The sequence below is a fragment of the Babylonia areolata genome, chromosome 22 (genome assembly GCF_041734735.1).
Source record: "Babylonia areolata isolate BAREFJ2019XMU chromosome 22, ASM4173473v1, whole genome shotgun sequence".
NCBI classification, from domain to species: Eukaryota; Metazoa; Mollusca; class Gastropoda; order Neogastropoda; family Buccinidae; genus Babylonia; species Babylonia areolata.
This window is the reverse complement of record NC_134897.1, coordinates 41,169,251-41,193,034: the sequence shown is the minus strand read 5'-3', so window position 1 is coordinate 41,193,034 and position 23,784 is coordinate 41,169,251. Positions and strand designations below refer to the sequence as shown.

The 23,784-nt window shown below is 43.1% G+C and overlaps 1 protein-coding gene across 1 annotated transcript; it reads right to left on the bottom strand.

Annotated features, from left to right (window-relative positions):
• Nucleotides 1–79: 79 nt before the first annotated feature.
• Nucleotides 80–14,134, bottom strand: LOC143297125 (cysteinyl leukotriene receptor 1-like). The gene is made up of 7 exons (XM_076609299.1): nucleotides 13,911–14,134; nucleotides 9,065–9,197; nucleotides 7,882–8,093; nucleotides 7,170–7,317; nucleotides 5,303–5,485; nucleotides 1,651–1,844; nucleotides 80–332 (listed from the first exon to the last, which is right to left on the bottom strand). The coding sequence occupies exons 1-7, from the start codon at nucleotides 14,132–14,134 to the stop codon at nucleotides 80–82; spliced, it is 1,347 nt and encodes a 448-aa protein (XP_076465414.1).
• Between the last annotated feature and the right edge of the window lie 9,650 nt (nucleotides 14,135–23,784).

The following is a 23,784-nucleotide window of genomic DNA, read 5'->3' as shown; positions in this document are numbered from 1 at the left end:
ATCTGAAACTGAAACCAGAAAAACTCTCCCCATCATCAGTGTCGTCACCATGGCCAATGCCGCTTTCTGTGTCGGATCTCTACATGTTGTCCCTGTCGTTCTTGTTGCTGGGGGTCTTCAGATCCTTGTGTGGGTCTTGGTCCTGGTGGTGAGCGCTGTCGCCCTGAGAACTCACTGCTTGGTTCACCGGCTTCTCAGGTGTAAGACTCACGGTGTAGGGAGGAGAGATCTCCTGTGACTGGGCAATAGGGGGAAGGGAATGGTCGTTGGCACAGGCCACCACTACTGCTGGTGTGGCATCAGACCTCTGGCTCATCCTCTGAGAACGAAATCTGCAGGACACACACACACACACATACACACACACGCGCCTGTGCGCACACACACACACATACATCTATCTATCTATCTGTCTACCTTCACACACACACACACACACACACACACACACACACACACACACATATATATATATATATATATATATATATATATATATATATATGTATGATGGCTGGTTCTTCGCTTGCGAAGATCAGTGGGAAGTTCCCGCCACGGATGGATGGCATGCCTTTTGATGACTAATTAGTTTTATGATATTATTGCTTTTGTTGTGGGTGTTGTTGTTATTGTTGTCGTCATCATCATTATCATCTTCTTCATAATTATCATCATCATCATCTCCATAATTATCATCATCATCATCATCAATAGTAGTAGTAGTAGTAGTAGTAGTAGTATCATTGTGATCATCATCATCATCATCGTTATTATTGTCATTATCATTATTATTGTTGTTTTGTTGTTTTATTGTTGTTATTGTTACTACTTCCACAGTAACTACTACCACTGATGATTGATTGGTTGATGGCTGGTTCTTTGCTTGCGAAGATCAGTGGGAAGCTCCCGCCAGGGATGGGCGGCATGCCTTTTGATGACTAATTAGTCCAATCCGTGATCTGCAGAGTCTGTGGCATTGTGGGCAGGAGTAGATCTGGCCTGCGGTGCTGGGCTGCGGACCTGGGTCTTTCCTTCTCCTCCTTTCTCCTGGATGTTCAGTCGTCTGGTTTCCTCAAAGTGTTGGGTTCCCCTGAGCGTTGAAGATCTCCAGCTACCTCTATCTGATGCTGACTGCTCCCATGTCTTGGGGTTGATATCCGCTTGGTACAGTTGCTTCTTCAGTTGGTCATTGAATCTTTTCTGTGTATATATAATTATATACATCAGGATGCTATCGAGAAATGGAAACTGAGAGCGAATGCTCAATGAATAAAATCTGAAAAAACCCCACCAAAAACTGTGGGTTGTGAATGAAAAAACAAAACACCCACGCTTTGATAAGTCTCAGCGATTTGACCACAGGTGCTTCTTCAGAGTTTTTGGTAAGCGGAAATCGCAGTGGAGGAGTTGAGGCAAGACCTCTAAAGTTGTTTTTTTTCTGTTTGATCGCCGGATGGACGACGATGCGCCTTTTTCGTTCTTTTTTGTTTGTTTTTGGTATCTTGCCGTGCATGCGCGGGGCGCGCGTGTGTTGTGTGTATGTGTGTAGAGTGGGATGCAAGCCAGCCCACTCCCACCCCAACCACCACCCCACACACTCATCTCCCCCGCTCCCCCCAAATCCCGATCCTCTCTCTTCTCTTCACGCACCTTCTGAGCTGCACATCGGTGTTGGTGGCATCTGTGGTGGGCACTACCCGTGCCTGTCGCCGCGCGCTGAACATGGCCTTGAGCTCTTCCCTGAATCGGGAGCCGGACAGGCAGTATAGGAGGAAGTTGATAGTGTGGTGGGTGTACTGCAGCAAGTTAACTATGGCCCAAATCATGTGAAACCGCTCCTTTTCCTGTTGGAAGTAGTTTTGAACTCGGGTTACTGGCCAGAGGTCTGATATGTAATCTTGAGCTTGTTTTTTGCTCTCCCTCCCTCCCTCCCTCTCCCTCTCTCTCTTCGGCTGTCATGACTGGAGAAAAAACAAAGGCACTGTACCCTCCCCCATGTTCCTCTCGTGTGAGCTTTTAAACGAATACAGTAAAGACTCTCTCTCTCTCCCTCTCTCTCCTTTGGAACATAATGACTGGAAAAAGGCACTGCAACCACCCTTCCACTCCCCTACCTACTCTGTCACATGGGCTTGCAAGCTAACGACAATAAAGTATAAACAATCTCTCACCTTTGAATGGAAAAAAGGCACTGCACCCCCCAACCCAACTGTCACATGGGCTTTGAAGCTAGAGACCGTAAGGTATCAAAACCGTTGTCTCTTTACACACACACACACACACACACACACACATTGTCTTGTATTGCATTGTTTTGCTTTCTGTCACTACTGATTTCTCTGTGTGAAATTCGGGCTGCTCTCCTCAGAGAGAACGTGTCGCTACAGTGCCGTGCCTCCCATTTTTTTCCCCTTTTTCTGCCTGCAAGTATATTTGTTTTGCTATCAAAGTGAAAATTTTCGTCAAAATGTTGCTTACAGCAGGTTCTTTAGCGAGTGAGCACGCTACACACGGGACCTCGGTTTGTTGTCTCGCCCGAATGACCAACGTCCAGACAACCACCAAACGTCTTGTGTAGGGGTGGTGTGGGAGATACAGCCGAGTGTGGGATCCGATCGATCCTGTGCATTCAGATTTTCTCGCTTCCAAGGTGGACACGATGCAGGCCATCACACCTCTTTCAGAGTTTAACTCTCTCCATACGAACGGCGAAAGGGACGACGTTAACAGCGTTTCACCCCAATTACCATCATCAAAATATTGCAAGCGGAAGGCTCTTATACTGAAGAGGTGAATGTTGACAGAGAATACCACAATTCTGACGACGGAAGCTAAAGGTTGGGGCATTCAGACACCCACTGGACATTCGAGGGGTCTGTGTAGAGAAGAGAGGTCTGGCCGTACTGAGTGAGTTAATAATGGTATTTGATGATATTACTGGTTCTGTCCATATCTTTCTCGCACATTATGTTCACACCATTAGTTTTTGTTAAGGATTGTGACTCTCAAACTAGGAGGCAAGATTGCGCCGGGTCTTAGTATTGCAGCCTTGGGGGCTAGCTGGCCTTTTGGGGGCATCATTTCCAAACCAACATTGCGCAAATTTCTTCAAAACGGAACAGAGTCTCTGTGGGCTTTTCCAAATACAATAGACTGAGCAACACACTAGACGCCATGTTCTTGGCATCAGAGATCTTTTCCCATCCCTCTTGCGGCCAATCAGTGGCAGCCTCTGTGCGTGTGTGTATGTGTGTGTTTGTGTGTATGTGTAGGTCTGTGTTTTTGAGTGCGTTTGTGCATGCGCGAGGGTGTAAGTGTACACAAGTGTCAGGAGTGTTCTGTGCACGTGCGTGCGTGTGTGTGTGTGTGTGTGTGTGTGTGTGTGTGTGTGTGAGGGCGGGTGCGGGGTGGAGGAGGGTAGAGGATGAGGTATGTGTGTGTATGCATGCCTACACTGTGTGGGAGCAACGGAATATTGGAACGTGCGGGTGTGTATATATATTATATATCTTTGTATATATGTGTGTGGGGTTGGGGGTGGGGGATATGAGCAACGGAATATTGGAACGTGCGGGTGTGTATATATATTATATATCTTTGTATATATGTGTTTGGGGGTGGGGGATATGGGCGTATGTGCGTGTGCTTGTACAAGTAAGTGTTCATCTGTGTGTGTGTGTGTGTGTGTGTCGTGGAAGCTGCGATACGAAGTGCAGGGTAATGTGTGTGTGTGCGTGTGCGTGTGTGTGTGTGTTGGGACTCATGTACGTTTATGTGTATTTGACTGTGCTTTCATATCTGTGAAACTGCATGTTTGGTGCATATCTGTTATGCATATGTGGGTGTATGTGTGAATGTGTGTCTCCATATTTTACATTTATTTGCTTAATTATCGTCATTGTTGTCTTATTTATCTATTTATTGTTATTATTATTGCTACTACTTTTTTATATTATAATAATAATTTATTTATTTATCTATTTATTTATTTATATATGTACGCTTCAAGTTTTTGTGCCCTATACATATCATTAGTAGTGGTAGTTTTTTTAATTTTTTTAAAATTTTTTTATTTTTATAATTTATCTGTTATTTATTCACCCCTTTTTTTTTTTTTCGCAAGGCCTGACTAAGCACATTGGGTTACGCTGCTGGTCAGGCATCTGCTTAGCAGATGTGGTGTAGCGTATATGGATTTGTCCGAACGCAGTGACGCCTCCTTGAGCTACTGGGGACCATCCCAATGCTGACTGTCCTAAATCTCTTTTGGCCGAGAGAGTGAACATGTAACTTGGGCAAGAAACTATCCACTATTATCAAGTTCTAGCCTTTAAGGTCGGGACAGCAGCTGCCTCCTCTGCTGTTCTGATGGTCATGGTTATAATAATAATAATAATAATAATGTACATTCATATTAATAAAGAGCTCAGGGGCCGTATTCAAAGGAACATCGTGCCTGACGGTAAATGTGTACCTGCGGTTAATCTGCCTGAGGCAAGGCAAACTTCCTGAGTGTAAGCAATATCCAGTATTCATGAACACAAGAGTCAACCCACATGTCTACAAACCCGAAGGCAATCTACCCTTACTACCTGCCAAGGGTGACTGCCCACGAAGCAGAGGTAAATATGGCGGATCCTTTTGCGGCATTTTTCCTTTTTTTTTTTTTTTTTTTTTTAAAGGGAAAACAGGCGTGTTTTACGTGTTTTGCGAATTCTCTCGACATGTTCCGAGCTGTGGTGCGATGAGAAGTGAAACTGAGAGCATGCGCTGACGGGAATTGTCGGGATTTAAAAAAAAAAGATGATAGGTTAGCTGTCTGAGCGAAACGCATGTGTCTTGAATACGAAGATAATTTATCCATCAAGGTAAACTGTACCCATGGGTCCCAACCATGTCAAAGATAACTTGCTGAAGGCAAAATGAATCTTGTCTTGAATATGGCCCCAGGGCGCTTTACATGAAAGAAAAATTTTTGCAAATTGCATAAATCGTTCATGACCACTTTCTCAAAACCCCTCCTCCCCACCCTCCCCACACATACTCCCTTTCCCACTCCTCATACATGTATCCAAAGTGAGCTGATATGGGTGGTGTTGAAGAACAAGGAAGCTGAGAGTGCCTATAGATAGGTTTTAAAAAGATGAGTTTTTACTGATGAGCGAAAAGCAGAAATAGAATCAGATGCAGGGTAGGTTCTTGTATTGACACGAGGAAGTTTCAAAAGGTAACAGTCAGAAGAAGAGCGGATGTGTGCGTGATTTGACATGACTATTATCATACAGATACAGAAAAAACACACCTCCTCTGAGGAGTCGGCGGTGATGATATAGGGCTCCATGATGTTGGTGATGGACACGGGCATGGTGGTTATCAGGAACGTCGTGTTGAGCACCATCAGGATGGCCGTCATGGAGGACAGGTTCACCGTCGGTGAGATAGTCAAGTGAAACATACTCTGTACACGTTGACTGCCAATGATCAACTGCAAAAGAGAGGTGGGTAAGAGACTGTCTTAACAACTCTTACTGCTACTACTACTACTACTATTGCTATTCGTCATCATATCACTATCTTCATCATAAGTTTATTTACATAAAAGTTGAAAAAGTTCAGGGTCCCACGACCATTCACGGTCTCCGAAGTTCAGAATAGGAAGGCAGGGCCCAGTCTTCTCCTTCTGCCATTTTAACATTCCCCAGCTGGTCAGGTACCTTTTCACACCTGTGGTGTGAGCTCAGGTCTCCAAAAATTGAAATGGAATGAGCAAGGTATAGTTAACACGCTTCCTCCCAGGTGACAGGTTTGTTTATATATCTATTCCCCCCCCCCCCCTACTTCTCCTCCAACCCAATCATGAAGTTTGACTTTTTCCAGCCAAACTGTTCCAACCAGACGGAAAAAAGCAGCAAAAAAACAAAACAAAACAAAAAACCCAAAAAACCCAAAAATCAACCAACCAAACAAACAAACAATCAAAAAAAACAAAACAACAACAACAACAAAAAAACAAACAAACAAAAAACCCAACAAAAAGCCCCCCAAGTATTTTGTTCATGCTGTCTGAAGCCAAACCACCCAGTCTCTCAGTGCAGTAAAGATATAGTTTGCAAACCCTGCAAGCAGCTGGGGCACAAACGTGGTGACAGAATGTCAGCTGACTGACACACACACTATCAGCAAGCAGACGGAGTAGCAAAGGCAGCATGTGGTAAGGCAGACTGATGTCAGCAAAAAGTCAGCCTTAAACATTAAAACAAAAAACATGTAACAGACAACAGTGATAAGTCTGTGGGCAGGAGCGACAAAAGTCACCAAGCCTCCCACCAGGGGCCGTATTTAAGAGAGCCATCGTGCGGGTAATCTGCCTGAGGCAAGGCAAACTGTCCGAGTAAGTAATATCTGGTATTCAGGAGCACAAGCGCCCACCCACAAAACAGAGGTAAATATGGCAGATCCTTTTTTGTAGCATTGTTTTTCTCAAGGGAAAACAGGCGTGCTTTGCAGATAGCATGTGTTTTACGAACTCTCTTAAAATGCTCTGAACTGTGGTGCAGTGAAAAGTAAAACTGAGAGCATGCAAAGGAGAGAATCACCAGGATGTTCGATTCTTTCTCTGTCTCTGGACCTTGCGATTGGAATGAACTTCCTCTTTCGCTTCATCAAGTCTCCACACTCAGCTCTTTCAAGTCTAGCCTTAAAACCCACCTCTTCCCGAAATAGCCTCCCTTGCCTGCCCTTCCTTGTCTTTAGTTTCTACAGTTTTAGAGTTATGCATGCATGTGAATGACTGGTGCGAAAACGCTTTGATTTGTCTCTGCACAAGATTCAGCACTATATAAATAGCATTATTATTATTATAGACGATGGGTTAGCTGCCTGAGTGCACAGCACGTGTCTTGAATACGATCACTTAACCTTCACGTTAAACTGTACCCTCGGGTCCCTACCATGTCAAAGATAACTTGCCTTAAGGCAAAATGAATTTTGTCTTGAATACGGTCCCAGACCACTCTCTTTTCCTCTCTAGACCGTTCCCCCCGTGACAGGTCAGTGATGCCCAAAAGGTGTTGCTCCGGGGCAATGTGTGTGTGTGTGTGTGTGTGTGTGTGTGTGTGTGTGTGTGTGTGTGTGCATGCGCACATGCTGCTTCATTGCATCAAACGAACCTTGACGACGATGGAGATGTTACAGACAATGATGATACAAAAGGGGACGAGGGAGTAGAGACAGAGGTCGATCCAAGGCCACACTTTGTAAAGGAAGAACTTGTTGAGGATGGTGCACTTCTTCAGCTCTGATCGCCCTGTTTTCCCACTGTATTCCAAATCATTGACTCACTTGTGTAAACAAAGCGAGTCCACGTTATAATCCGGTGTGTGTGTGTGTGTGTGTGTGTGTGTGTGTGTGTGAAAGTGAGTCAAAGTATGTCAAAGTGTGTGTGTGTCTTTGTGTGTGCATGTGTGTATATGTGATAGTGTGTGTGTGTGTGTGTGTGTGTGTGTGTGTGTGTGTGTGTGTGTGTGTGTCCGTGGTAAACTTTATCGAATTCATTTTCTGAGGAAATATTTTATCCCCCAATATCAAATTTGCATTAAACTTAGTGGAAAAAATCTTCACAGTTAATACCAACGATCAGTTGTAAGTCTCACGGATTAAGCTGTACAATCCCCACAACCCATACAGGAAGTGAGAGTTGATAATGATGGCAATAATAATAACAATAATAATGATAATAAAAATACAAGAAACGCTACTGCTATAAAACTACTACAACTGTGAAAAAACGATATTAACAGCACTACTACTACTACTACTACTACTACCACTACTAATCATTGTTATCATTATCAATCATCAACAACATCCAAAATGTCTCACACTTTGTCCACATCCCCAACAGTAAACAGGAAGTGAGAGTTGATGACCAGAAAGACGACGGCGATGGCGACAAGGGTCACGGCTGACGTCTTGGTGGTACACAGGTGCTTCACCTGGTGAGGCCAGTATACCGAAACCACCCGCTCGAAGGTGAAGGCCACCAGTATCCAGACACTCGTCTGCAGGCTGGCGTAGACGAGCAAAGCGTGCACCTGAATCAAATCAAAACCATGTTGCTTATATAAGCATCAGCCCAGTCGAGCGCAAAGGATGAGCCATTTTCGGGGCCAGATAGCCGTCAGTTTATAAAACCAGTTGAAGGGAATCCCAAACAATGTTAAAAGGTCGATTAAGTCAACGTAAATAAAAGGACTAGTGTACTCTCATCTCGCTCAGACCACAAACACACACACACACACACACACACACACATAACGTTTCTATTTCCCCCTAGCGTTGTCTCTCCCTATTCACCCCCCACACATACACACACTTTCCCCCCTCCCCGTTCCCACAACCCCTTCCCCCTGTTTGTTTGTTTTTGTTTTGTTTTGTTTTTTTTTCGTCTAATATCACTTCAAGTGGAAAGACGTTAAACTGAAGACAACAACAACAACAACAACACACACACGCGCGCGCACACACACACACACATTTCAATCAAGTAAAAGATAATGAAAATATTGTAATATGACTATTTCACCCACGTGATTCATACAACATATTCAGCCTTCCCCGCTTTTCCACCAGTTGTAAATTACTACCTTTCCATGAGTTTAATCAGCCTATGGAAACAGGAAGGTGGTCGTTCTTAGCTAGCCTTTACTGACCTCTTCTTTCCATTACAGCTGAACAGAAGCAGGTGTGAGAGAGTTCAACCGTATTGATTCTACCTGAGCAAAAGTCCCTCCCCCCTGTTCTCGCCCTCCGCCCCCCTCTAGAATGGCCCTGATATATACGATGGTCGTGGGGGTTGTCGGGGAGGGGGAGGGGGGGGTGGTGCGGGGGTTAAGATAGGGCGGGGCTATAGATCTAAGTAGAGTGGGGGTCATTTCAGGCTAGTCTAAACAGACCCTGAGCTAGGCTATCCAGATGTGACTCATGCAGTAACAACCAGCCGGAGGTACTACTAGGCTGCTACACTGCACCGGAACTCCATCCATTCAGATGCCTATCCACTCACCCGGCAGAACCCGTCACTGGTGTGTCTGATGTCGTAGCCAAACTCGTGGAAGATCCAGTGCCGGAGCAGGCCAGTGTAGAGAACTACCAGGTCCACCACAGCCATCACGATCAGGTAAATTGCAGCGTTGGACCTTTTCATGAAAAAAAAAAAAAAAAAAATCATCATCATAATCTGTATCTTCATTGTCATCATCATCATTATCATCACCACCAGAAGCAGCAGAAGAGGCAATTACTGTCCCCGACTATCTATCTGGGCTTGAGTTAGCTTATAGCGGATAGTGTCTTGCCCAAGTTATCTCTTCATTCTCTTGGCCAAAATGGCTTTGAGACAGTCGGCACTGGGATGTCCCCCATAAGCCAACTAGTCCCCAAGGATGTAGCACTCGAAGAGCCAGTGCTGTCATGTCTCGTAGTTTCAAGTTATAGTCCTTCACAAAGGACTAAGCTGGAAATGAATTCCCATTGCAAAGGAGAAACAATTGATCTTTCAGCTTTCTCTTTGCTGTTGGCCCAACTATAAGCTTATATTAATATCTGATGTACTGTAATAAGACTTGTGAACTTGACCCCCTGCCTTCATCCATTCTTTCTGAATGCATTACTTCCCCATTTCACCTCCATCTTTAACAGTTCCCTACTGTCTGGCACCCTTCCAATTGTGTTTAATCTTCAGTTGTCAAATTACTTCTGAAATAGCCATCTCTTGATCGAGAAAGTCTGAAAAACTGCAAACCCGTTTTCAACCTGTATTTTCTGTCCAAAACAACTGAAAAGATTGTTCTCCTGCAACTCTCAGTACAATTAGAACAACCTATTCTATTCCTTGTAATCAGCTTATCGACCTGGTCACGACATTTACACTACTTTACTGAAAATTATCAATGACTTTCTCCCTGGACAAAAATGATATTTCTCTTCTTTCTTTTCATGGTATGTCAGCAGCCTTTGACACTATTGATCATAATACTTTGATAAACCGACTCTCCCATACGTCTGGTGTGTCTGGCACGGCTCTCTCTTGGTTCAGCTATTACCTCTCCAACCGGAACCAGACTGTTACTGTGAACTTTCTGCACTCAGGATTCTCTCTCTTAGTATCTCGTGTTCCACAAGGATATGTCCTTGGACTGGTTCCTTTTCTGCTTTATATACAACCTGTTTCATAAACTGTGTCCCATCATTTTCTTTCACATCACAGCTTTTCGGATGATTTCAGTTTCTCGTCTTTCTGAGATTATCACCTCTACTCAATGATGTACAGCTGACAGAAATGATGGGTGACAAACAACAAACAACAGCTGAATGACGAAAAAACATAAATGATTTTATTGCTCCTAAACATTTGCTAAATTCCGTGTCACTTCCCAAATGTGTTCAGTTAAATGAGTGCAATGTTCCAACTTCAAAAACCTGTACACAGTCTTGGTATTTACTTAGACCAGACTCTATCTTTTGAACGGCAGATTTCCCCGGTCAGTCAAATGTGTTACATTTAGCTACGCAGAATAAGCTCTATTCGGCACCTTCTGTCTCAGGATGCAGCAAAACTCCTTGTCTATTTCTTGGTAGGCTTGGCTACTGTAATTCTTTGCTAGTTGGATGCCCCAACTATATGTTATCCAGACTTCAGAGAGTACAAAACCATTCTGCACGGTTTATCTTCCATTCTCCCAAATCTGCTCATGGCACTCCTCTTCTTCATTTCCTCCACTGTTTTCCTATTGAGATTTCAGATGATGATGACTTGCGCGATGAGTTTGTTTAAAGTGAAGAGGAGTTGCGCAACATCGACCTCACTCTTTTGTCCGGGTTCACCAATTTCCAGTGGCAAGACTAAGTCGAGACGACTGGAGGATGAGCACGGATGCAGTGGATGACCAAGATATCCTTTTGGTGTCTCATCTTGCTCTCTGCACTCCACAGTGCGTTGCTGTAACCGCCTTTCTCTCCGTTGAACCGATAGGTATCTTCCGCAGATTCTGCCGGATCCAGACTTCGCATGCATGGGTATACACACCCCGGGGGCCAACTGCGTGTGGCATGCACACAGCACGGTGGAGCTAGATGGCCGTCGGTGGCTCTCCTGAGCCGACGCCCTTTTATGGATCTCGTTTTTAATTCCATAAGGGTGTCTAGCCACCCGCCTCACCAGTCCCGGAAGGGAGCGGTGGGAGTGCCAGTTTAGTCGCCGGCAACCCAACCCGACCCTGAACAGGTTGTACTGGATTACAGGTTACCAGTAGCAGATCTAATGACTTGACCTGACCTCAGACATCATCAGAGACTTTTTGTTTGCTGATGATTGTGCCCTCAACGCTGGATCTGAAGCTGACATGCAACTCAGCGTCGACAAGTTTGCCACTGCCAGTAGGAACTTCGGCCTTACCATCAGCACGAGGAAAACTGAAGTTCTCCATCAGCCAGCCCCAGGGAAACCCCACGTTGAGCCCAACATCACAGTCAACGGTCAGAGACTCAGTGCGGTGGAGCGGTTCACATACCTTGGCAGCACACTGTCACGAAATGCGACCATCGACGATGAAGTGAACGTCAGGATTGCAAGACCAAGCGCAACCTTTGGTAGACTCTATGCAAATGTCTGGAACAGAAGAGGCATTGGTCTTGAGACTAAGCTAAAAGGTCTACAGAGCAGTAGTTCTCCCCACACTACTGTACGCCTGTGAAACTTGGACAGTGTACCAACGACATGCCAAGAAGCTGAACCACTTCCACACAACATGCCTCAGGAAGCTACTGAACATCAAGTGGCAAGACAGGACCCGAGACACGGAAGTGCTTGCAAAAGCCACCCTTCCCAGCATCTTCACCATCCTGATACAGTCCCAGCTTCGTTGGGCTGGACACGTGGCGCGCATGCCAGACCATCGGCTGCCCCAAAGGCTCTTCTATGGCGAGCTGCAACAAGGGAAGAGATCACACGGAAGTCAGAAGAAGCGCTTCAGAGATACTCTGAAAGTCTCTCTGAAAGCGTTTGATATCAACCCTGACTCCTGGGAGGAATCTGCAGTGGACCTTGACAAATGGCGCACTGCTGTGCACAAAAGCGCCAAGTTGTGCGAAGCCAACAGGACTGCTGCAGCTGTTCAGAAGAGGCAGGCCAGAAAGTCACGAGCAAACAAGCTCCCTGACAATGATATGCCTGTCTTTGTCTGCCCCAACTGTCAGCGAACATTTCGTGCGCAGATTGGACTTTTCAGCCATCTGCGCATTCACAGATAGATTCATGAGCACCCCCCCCCCCCCCACCACCCTATCCCCCAGCTGGATGACAACGATGGTCATCATCGATCTCGATGGACACACACCATTGAGATTTCAGACTCTCCTGTGTTACAACTTCAGAAATGGCACAGCTCCTTACTTTTCAGAGCTTCTGCATTAATACTCTCCATCTCGCCAGCTCTGGTCATCAGGCGATGACCGTCTCTTAAAAATTCCCTCCTACAGAATTAGATCGTACGGAAAACGCACTTTCTCTTTCCAGGCTTCTTCCTCGTGGAACTCACTCCCGTTTCCTGTCCGTCATGCTGTTTCTTGCCCTTCTTTCAAAACATTTTCGAAAGAAAACTCATTTCCAACGACTCAAATCAGTATCTAACATCTTATTTTCACTTTTATTATTCATTTTCATAATTGTTACTAAACGTGCACATGCTCATATACCTTGAGCGGCCGTGGAGCTTGCTTATGTGTGTGTGTGTGTCTACATCTTGTGTGGAGTGAGTGCGGGCTGAAAGGTTGAGGTTGCAGTGGGAGAATTTGTGCATGCAGGTATGTTGTGCGTGTTTTTAGTAAGAATGTGTCATTGTGCCTTTCATTCATAAACGCCTAGGGCTTTTGTGTCATTGTAATAAAGATTGTACGCGCGCGCGCGCGCGCGCACACACACACACACACTCACACACAGAGCCAAACAGAAACAACCGCACGGGATAACATTCAACATACATAAAAAAACAATATATATCTATATAAACCAAAACAAAACGAAAAACATCACAAGACCTAAGTGCTGCACCCCAGTCTACAGGAATACGTCAACGTAAAGTCACCAGGAGGCCACACACACACCATAGATCCTGCACTGCTGCTCAGTCCAGACAGTACTATACTGTGGTGTCTGTTCTGATTCAGTACACTCCACTCCACTCTAATACATCACACACAGGATATCATGGGCTTGTGTGAAAACAGCTTACATCCAATAACAGTAAATCACATGCAAAGCTATAATAATATAACAAGTTGAAATGCCGCAGACAAAGATATCATTTTTAACAAGTTGCAACGTCACATGCAAAGGTATAATAACATAAGTTGCAATGTCACATGCAAAGCTTTTGAAACGAAACAAGTTGCCACGTTCTGTGTCTCCCTTCAATCTGATTACAGACTAATGTCTGAAATAAAAATCTCATCTCATGTGGATTGGTGGCCTAGTGGCAGCCCGTCCGCCTAGGAAACGAGGACACAGGATCGAATCCCACACTCGCTGGAATTTTCTTCCCTCTCCACTAGACACTGAGTGGTGGTCTGGACGCTAGTCATTCGGATGAGACAATGAACCAAAGTTCCGCATGCACTTAGCGCAAATACAAAGAACCAACGGCAATTCTGTAGACAAAAGCCTACTCATATAAGAAAACAAATACACATATAGCCAGAAGAAAAAAAAGAAAAGAGATGGGCTGTACTGTCGCAATGCGCTATCTCTCCCGAGGAAAAAAAACAGCCTGAATTTCACACACAGAGAAATCTATTGTGCCAAAAAGTTCAATACAAAACAAAATATACCACAACAATACAAAACGATACCACACCTCCTCATGTTCTTCCTAGACATGACCACAACAGACATCACGTTCCCTAGCGTGCCCACCACTAGGAAGAGGGGAGTGATCCGCCATAAGGAGACCCCCACTTCATTGTACTTCACCGCTTCAGCGATCAGATCATCGGGGAAAAGGGGATAGACAGACTGCTGGGGGGTGAACGGGGTGTATTCCACCGCTTTTGTGGTGAGGCCGCCAGTTGAGGTCGTCATTATGATTAACCTCTGTCAACACACACACACATGCGGACACACACACACACACACACACATGCGGACACACACACACACACACACACACACACACACACACACAGTTTCCGTTTCAGTGTGAAGGTGGTGTCAAAGTTTTCGAACTGATCCATTCTCTCCCTCTCTCTCTCTGTAGATCAGTTTTAATCGCAATAATTATGATCGATATGTGTGAAGTCAGGTCATGCCAATGGCCATGTATGCGTATGAGACATGGGCCCTCACGGCGGATTCTGAAAGAACTCAGTTCAAATTGACTTAGATGTTATCGCACGATACGCAACTGACCAAATCACCAACGAACGAACAAGTGTGACATCAAGCAGCCCATTGGACTATCATAACAACTCTTCTGACATCAGCTAAGAAAAGAAAAGCTACGTTGGTAGAGTATACAGCCACATAACTAAGATCCAATGGCCTTGTTAGGACAGTACTCCAAGGACCTGTTCAGAGAGAGAGAGAGAGAGAGAGAGAGAGAGAGAAAGAGAGAGTGAGAGAGAGAGAGACAAAGGAAAAGACATTAAAAAAAACAACAAACAAACAAACAAACAAAAACACACACACGACTTTCTCACCACCTGCCTGCCTGGCAGCATGTGTCTGTCTTTCTCTCTCTCTCACACACACAGACACACGCATGCAAACACACACACACACACATACATAGCACACACACACACACGAACGCGCGCGCGCGCGCGCGTTAAATCATTTTTAGGCTTCGGGACGATAGCTCTTGTCTGGTTTACGTTGAAACTGGAAACATGATCATGATTTTAGGTATTGTGGGCATTCATTCGATATGAGCAATCTTATGCATAAGAATGAACGTGTTATATCTAATAAGTAGATGAACAGGTAATATTTGAAGTTCTTTTTACATATTGTACACAGATACATCTGGGGTATCAATGATGGTTTGTCAACCTCGCAGTGTTAACATATGTATGGCCGTACAAGATACAAAATATAGGAATATCAATATCATAACTGTACTAACAAACAGCAATTTACATTGAGACTATTTGCAAATAAAATTGTTACAATTAGTTTTTCTGGCTATATATTCTTCAACTGAAACCTTGCAGAACAGAAAAAAGCACAGACATTAAAACACGAAAGCATGCAAACACAAACACACGCACACACATACAATCTCATCCGCCCCCCACCCCTCCAGACACACTCATGATGCTCGCTTTCTACCCCTCCTTACCCGCCCACCCACTCTGGGAAGACATTGTCGGGAATGGCCAGATGGCAGAGTAGATGCAGAAGTGAAGCTACTGTAGAAGAGAAGAAAAGGGACTATCATTTCTACACGTGGTTAATGAATTCAGTAAACCAGTCCGGCTGCAATTACACTATAAAGCAAATCGGGGAAAAAAAATCGGGAAAGAAAACCCCACCTACCAATATAGGTACGAAAATGACACTGAACATAACAATGTGAATGAAATGAACAATGATAGAACATAACAACATGAAAGAGTGCAAAGACGTGCTACTAAACTGGTGCATGAAATTAAGGATTTGTCTTACGAAGAAAGACTGAAATTCCTAAAATCACCCTCAATGAAAGCAAGACGAAAAAGAGGAGATTTGATTCAAGCCTATAAGATCTGTAATGGTATAGACGATATTAAAAAAAAAGATCACTTCTTTGATTCACCGCCAGATACTAATATGGAAACAAGAAACAGTGTTGATAAAATTTATAAACAGAGACATAACAAGGAACTTTACTTTCAGTTATAGGGTTACTAACGACTGGAACAAACTAATCACTAACATCAAGTATGCTTCCAATACCAACAACTTCAAGAACCTTATCGATAATCACAAAATTTTAAAAGACATCTGGTTTGACTTTGATGGTCCAAGATAATTGTAACTGGGTCTACTTAGACTGAGACAAGACCGATAACGACATAGCACAAAGAAGGCCGTGAGGCCTTGTGCTAATCATAAATGAGACGGGGCGTAAAAAGCAGTGAGGCTACGATGATCAACATCAGCCCCTAACCTGAACCTGAACCTGAACAAACAGCGATATGGATGAAGAAAGAAACAATTCTAGATCAAGATTTGTGGCGATGCAAAACAAAGCCTAGAATGTTCGAACTGCTTAAAAAAATCGATGCATAACTATATCGAAATCCCAATCTATCAGATACGCGATCTTAACGATCACAAAGGAAACTCACCTGAAAAATAAGTAGCACGATATCTCAAGGCAACAACAACAACAACAAAACAATAGACAAACAAGAAAACACGTCAAACGATCAATGACGTAGCTAAAAATTACGTAAACAATGGTGACCAACAATTCTAGAACAAATCAAACTACAACTTCAGTTCTTCGAACTTGGATCTTTCACCCAGAACATTGCAACATACATGACAGGCATACAACACCCCTTGCCAAATCAAGAACTGGATGCTCGCATTCGGAAGGGTCTTCGAATTTACAGGCAAGAACGACAGTAGTAGTAGTAGTAGTGAAGAATTGTCCGAAGGTTATAACTTACCTTTACCTTTTGTCCCGTGACCCACCGGGTCCTGGGGGGGAGGGGGGGGGGGAACACAAGGGATGCAGCGGACGTCACTCTCCTCCAGCCTGGTCTGCTCTCGGCCACTGACACCAGCTCTGGCATCTTCAGATGAGTCCAGGTCTTGACGTCATCTGTCCAACTTCTCCTTGGTCTTTCCCTCTTTCTTCCGCCCTCCATGGTGCCCTGCAGGATGGTCCTGCTTAGGGTGTTGTGGCGGGTCACGTGGCCAAACCAGGCCAGCTTCCTCCTTTTGATGGTGGCCAGGAGGGGTTCTTGATGTCCGGCGAAGGCTTCGACTTTGCTCCGGACATAGTCGTTGGTCTTGTGTTCGACCAGAGAGTGTAGAATGAGGGAGAGGGCACACTCCCTTCTTTCCCCTATGTGCAAAACTGAAGCCTCGCTCGCTCGCGGCGCGCCGCGTCCCTCACCACCCTCTCCCTTCCCCCAGACAGTAGATAGCAGCCAGGCGCAAAGGAGAAGCAACACAGAAAAAGCATGTGCGTATGTTGACTGTCTGCGGCATGTCCCCCAAAATAAATACGTGGGTTATCGACATAATTTTGCAGATTCTCCATAGGTTTTAAAAGAGATACAGCAAAGAGAGAGAGAGAGAGAGAGAGAGAGAGAGAGAGAGAGAGAGAGAGAGAGACACTGACAAGGCGACAGAAATAATGACATATATGTTCATTTATGTTTTATCTTTTCACTCTCCTCATCCACACCCCACACAATGTGATATACACAGTTCTAAATAATATTATCGCAGAGATAACAAGTCTGATATAATTATATCAAAATACTTGTACATATAAAAGCTACAGCAATTTAAAAACATACAAATATATACAGTAAATTAAATTACCTGCTTTTTCCTGTGATTCATGGCTGGTTCTGGCTTTTTTGGAACTTGCAGGGTGATCCTGTCGACAGGGCATTTTTCTTTTTGTTGTGACTTTAGGTGGTGGATTTGGAATGTTGAACAATGTGGGGACAGCATTCCACACACGACTCAATTTTTCCGCACTGGGTTTCATAAACTGATTTGGCTCAAAATGTTCAGAGCAAAGTTTGCAGTTAGTGTACAGGTACTCGCTGGTTTTTCCCTGTAGATCAGCTCGCCTGGTGTTCTGAACCCACTTTTTGCATCTGTACAAAAAAAGCAATATAGCATTTCAATATTTATTTTCATTCAGTTTTCAATTTATAGAAACTGGTATCATTTCATCCTCAGTTGTTCTCTTCATCCTTCTCAGTACTATTACTACTACCACGACAACAACAACTACTACTGATGATGATGAAGATGATGATGATGATGACAAAGCTGGTGCTGCTACTACTGCTGCTGTTGCTGCTGCTCCTGCAACTGCTTCTACTATTACTGCCATTCCTGCTAAACTGAGTGATTACTGATTACTAGAAAGATTTGACTGGCGTCTACTGCAAGTAGTGATTACTATTACTATGACTGCTAGCTGAGCAGTCTACCATAACCACTACACTACAACCATAGCAACACATTCAGTGTTGCATAATTATATCAATGCATCACTATGGTTCTAATCACTAAAACAGTGCCTTATTTTGGGTTCAGTTTTGATGCCGCTCTAATGTTGTCTGTCCCAGACCCAAAGTCACAATCACAAAACGTCACGGATACCTTTCACAGCTCTACTTTCGGTTTTGCTGAAAACTACTTTCACTTTGCACACTCGGCTAAACAAAGCTCTGATTAACGAATGTAATAACGACATAAATGTCCATATCAACACGATACTTCATTAAACAAAATCATGAAACGCTTACCTGTCTTCATCTTTGGGAAATCGGAACAATGTCCATCCTTTTTTGCGCGAGTTTTTGCAGTTTACAGCAGAACACCAAGCCATTTCCTCTGCTGCCGTAACTGTCTGGCCGCTTGAGGGCGCATACTATTTCCGGGCGAGAGCTGCTCGCGCGGCGGCTTCACGCGAAGCGCTGAGTGATTCATCTCGCTAAGTTTAGTGCCTCTGGTTCGACCCATGAGATGTGGAGCAGCTTTCGGTAGCATTTCATCTCAAATGCTTGGATCCTCTTCTCAAGCTCGGCTGACAGTGTCCAGCTTTCACATTTAGCCTATACAGGAGAATGGCGAGCACTAAGGATATGTACAGTTTGAGTTTGGTGGCAAGTTAAATGCTCCTGCTCCTCCTGATCTTGTCCTGTTCTGCCATCGCTGATGTTGCTGTTGCGAGGCGGATCTTCACTTCTGTGTTCAACCTGCCGCCCTTTGTAGGCCGTCCGAAGGTAGGCCAACCAAAAAAAGGTTTTCGTCTCTCATAACAATTTTCCGGCAGAAAGACCACACACTGTGTCCTTCCGAGACCTTTCTTAACAGCACGTGTGTTCTGCATAACAGAACATGTTATGACTAGACCCTATTGTATGGGCGCAAAATTCTTGGGTGTTTCTAGCGCAAATTTTCATCACATTAGGGGGGTAGTGCGAATCCGCGTTCGTCGGATTTTCGTCGGGATTCCATGTTTATTTTTAGCGAGAACCGTGTGCGCATGCGCGTCTCCATTGCCGGTTTTTCTTGGTCACCGAAGTGCTAAAAGTGGAAATCGCCTGTTCCAACAAAAGGATTTTGAACTATTTCGATGAGTATTTTAGCAAGTTTACACGTTACTTTTCGTTTTACAATTACACCAATTATTTGCTTTAATCTTCTATGTTTACTTTGAGTGTGCTTCATGTAAAATCTCTCCCATTGCCATTCAAGTATTCGAACTGATCAATTTAAAGTCAACACAGAGCCTCATCTGGCTTCGACTTTGGAGAGACTTGACACACCGAATATCAGTTTGAAGCATCATTTTATCCACAGCACGAATACTTTTTCATGTCTTTGTGAAATTGAGGGAATGGGAAACTGTTGTTTTGGGCAACTGTCGATGGGATCTATGATACATATTCCGTATTCCGTTTCAAGGCAAAGGTTCCAAGCCGATTACGTGATCTGATTTCTGTCATTTGTTTACGCCAGATCTTGTATGGGAGGGATCTAAAAAGAAGAAATAAAAAACAAATAAAATGGATATTTAAGTAATAAACTTACCGCGTTGCTGTCTTTTAAAATGCTGTATATGTCTTGAGTTCTAAAGACTTTTTTGACGACATAGTTTTTGTTGTTTGATTCAGTTTATGCAAATAAAATGATGTCATCGAACTCTGCCGAAACGTTGTCGAAAAAACGGCAATGCACACCAAGAAAAGCTAGTTACAGTGGTGGTGGTGGTGGACTACTCATGACGTCATATGACCTTTCTTGTCGTTCTGCAAGCGACGAAAATCCGACGAACGCGGATTTGCATTACCTCCCTTATTTATCACGCAAGAAATTCTATTCTCGTTTTCACCCGTTTTCTTTCTTTTCGGATCAATACGTCACACACAGTTAATCGGAACTTTCGGCGATTTGATGCACGTAGGCTAGCGTGCTTGAAGCCTTGATTTACGGCTTCACACCACCGACTGTCTGTAGAGAAAATGCGTTGTAGCAAAAAAGCTGAAATACCGGTATATATATACATACATACATACATACATACATATATATATATATATATATATATATATATAACCCTTCACAGAACCCCAACCCCCGAGCCCTGATTAGCGCCGTTCTGACTACACTGGTTTTCGCTCAGAATAAAATCCACTGGGAGTTAGGTCAGGGTTTTTTGTTTTGTTTTGTTTTTTTCACTCTACTTAATGATTCATATTAACTTCAACGGCTTTTTTTTTTTTCCATCGGCATATCTTTATTTTCAACAACAACAAAAAGTATATTGAAAAGAGGCGAAAAAAAAAAAAAGAAAAAAGAAAGAAAAAAAAAAGAAGTCTATTTGAGGCAGAACAAGAATGACTGCATCCTATGACAACCCCCCAAAGACTCCAAGACTCCTGATCAATAACAGTTTCGAATACTCTTTTGTTTATCAAACGCGTGCTTTGTCAGTTTAAAAAACAAACAAACAAAAAAAAAACAACAACAAAAAACAACAACAAAAAACAAAAAAAAAAAAACCCGAAAGAAAACAAAAAGACAAATGAATGGACAGACATAAGAACTGACGGACAGACGGACAAACCGACTGACAACCTGACTAGCGTGCGAGGCGATTCCTTTGCTTCTCGCCATATGTTATGGACGGGTAGGGTGAACAATATACGCATACTGGGTGTGTATATCACATGAAGAGTGGAGACATATGAATGAGACAAGAGCTCACGTATTACCACTAATGCTGACAATCTCTACGGTACTATAGATGATACAAGTGTATATGGAACCATGGATGGTATATTCCAGAAGCCTGGATTCCATTTTTTATGCTGAAATTGCTGTCGCATTCTGAAACTATCAGGAGGAAAATTAATGAACTCTCGGCGCACCTGATATTTATTTTCTGGGTCTAATAGAAGACATGAACATGTGTTTAGTAATATTCACCACCTTACTGATTTCTAATATGAAATATGAAATATCAGTGAATCAGTGACCACGTTTTCTGAGTCTTAACATATGACCGCGAATGTGCATCCACTTTTACTGTTTAAACAAAAACAAAAAAACAAACAAACAAACAAACAAACAAAAAACAAAAAACAACAACAACAACAAAAATATTTACTTTTTTTTTAACACGTGATATCCGCGGAATTTTATTTATTGAGTTATAACATTCATGTATATCCGCGAGTATCTTACCATAATTATTACTGAGCTGAGACATGTATCAAAGATTCAGACAAATAAAAAGAGAAAAAAATAGAGAGGGAGAGAGGGAACAATGAACAAAATGAACAATGAACAAATGTTTTATTGAGGGTAACTGGATAAGCTGGAAGCTTCTTTACACCATGCCCTCCCTCACACACAAACACACACACCCACTCACATGCACAAAAGATGAAAAAGGAAAAAAAAAAAAAAAAAAAAAAAAAAAAAAAAAGAAAGAAAGAAAGAAAAAAAGTGAAGAAAAAAGAATATCGGTACGGACACTCGGTGTAGACGGTAACAACAACAACAACTACAACAACAAGAGTTAATCACGAAACATAAAAAAAAATAGCATGGAATATAACTCTCCACACACACACACACACACACACACACACACACACACACACACACACGCACGCACGCACCAGCTTACGCACGCATGTATACACGGACTGATATACACTAATCTTCTGAGCTCCTTTCCCTGTTCACATTGTCAGAGGGCAAGGAAAAAACATGTTATTGTGTAGAAGCACTCTCAAGAAGCTCAAACAACATACGGAATATAAGAATTATTTATAATTGATTCATGAGATATTTTTGGTACTCTTTTTTGAATGATACCAAGGTGGATTTATTTTTCAAATAGTCGGGAATTTCATTCCATAGTTTACCACCAGAATACATGAGAGATGTCATGAAAAGGTTTGTTCTCGGACGAGGGATAGAAATGGTATTTTTGCCACGAACACTTTTTTCAGGAAATTTCCTCTGAAGGTAGGATGGTGCTAATTTCTTTTTAATTTTGTACATAAAAACACCTTTATTAAAGATACATTTGAGATGGAAAGGAAGGATGTTTAGTTCTTTGTAGTCGTTAGTATAGACAGAAGATTTGAGGAGAATAATCTTGAGAGAACGTCTGTATATGCTTATGAGTGGTTTCAAGCAATTTTTGCTTGCTAAGTCCCAGCATGTTGAGGCATAGTCGATGTCAGGTTGAATGTATGCGTGAAAAAATAACTTGCGGGTATGTTGATCAAGGAAATGTTTAATTCTGTTGAGCTGATATAATTTTTTCGATAGCTTTTTACATAAAGCAGAAACATGATTAGACCATGACAGGTTATTATCAATAGTAAGACCAAGTAATTTGTAAGAATTAACTACCCCCAGCTCACTGCCAAGTACCTTTGGTCCGAGTAATCTAGATTTGATGTTTTGGCGTTTCTGTCTGGTTGTCACTAGCATAAATTTTGATTTGTGTGGATGAATAGCCATGTGATTAATTTCGGTCCATTTTACGAGTTTATCAATATCACTCTGCAACTGAGTACATACGGGAAGGAGAGAGAGATAGACAGACAGACAGACAGACAGACAGACAGACAGAGCGATTGAGAGAGACAGGGAGTTAGAGAGAGAGACAGAAAGAAAGAAAGACAGACAGACAGACCAACAGAAACGGAGAGACAGAATCAGATACAGAGGCAGAAACAGACGCAGGCACAAAGAGAGATTCAGATCGACAGACAGACAAACCGACAGACAGACAGACAAACCGACAGTATCAGTATCAGTATCAGTAGCTCAAGGAGGCGTCACTGCGTTCGGACAAATCCATATACGCTACACCACATCTGCCAAGCAGATGCCTGACTAGCAGCGTAACCCAACGCGCTTAGTCAGGTCTTGAGAAAAAAAAGAAAAAAAAAGAGGTGAATAAATAATAGATAAGCTTACATAAATAAATAAATAATAATTATAAAAAAAGGAAGTAATAATAATAATAATAATAATAAATTAATAATAATAAAAAAATAAATAAATAAGACAACAATGATGATAAATAAGCAAATAAATGTAAAACATGAAGACACACATTCACACATACACCCCACGCATGCATAACAGATAAACGGACAGACAGACAGAAACAAGAGATCCAGATGTCACCCAAGTCACACTGTCTCTGTAAAGCACCTAGGTAACCACAGTGATCGATGCCAGATTACCCAGCCTTGACATTTGAAGCACAATGTATTTTCTGTCGTGTTTTTTCTTTCTCTCTTCTACCACTCCTCCCCCATCCCCCCGCCCCCTTCTCCTTTTATCCAGTTTCCTGGTGACTGGAGAGTCAGTGACTGTTGTTGCTGATGGTGGATGGAGTGGGTTGAGTGCTGTGTGGGTGCTTTGTCATCATCACTTGTTGCCTCATCTCGTCCTCCCCCCTGCCCCCCTTTTCATGTTGTTGTTGTTCTTCGTCGTCGTTGTCGTTCTTT

Bases quoted from the DNA above. Each gene is read 5' to 3' on its own strand.
- LOC143297125 (XM_076609299.1), bottom strand. From the start codon at position 14,134: ATGACGACCTCAACTGGCGGCCTCACCACAAAAGCGGTGGAATACACC. The intron at 1,845-5,302 runs GTGTGTTTTTTC...TACTTCCAACAG, and splicing joins CCGCCGACTCCTCAGAGGAG to GAAAAGGAGCGGTTTCACAT. The intron at 333-1,650 runs GTGCGTGAAGAG...TGTGTCCTGCAG, and splicing joins ACCGATGTGCAGCTCAGAAG to ATTTCGTTCTCAGAGGATGA.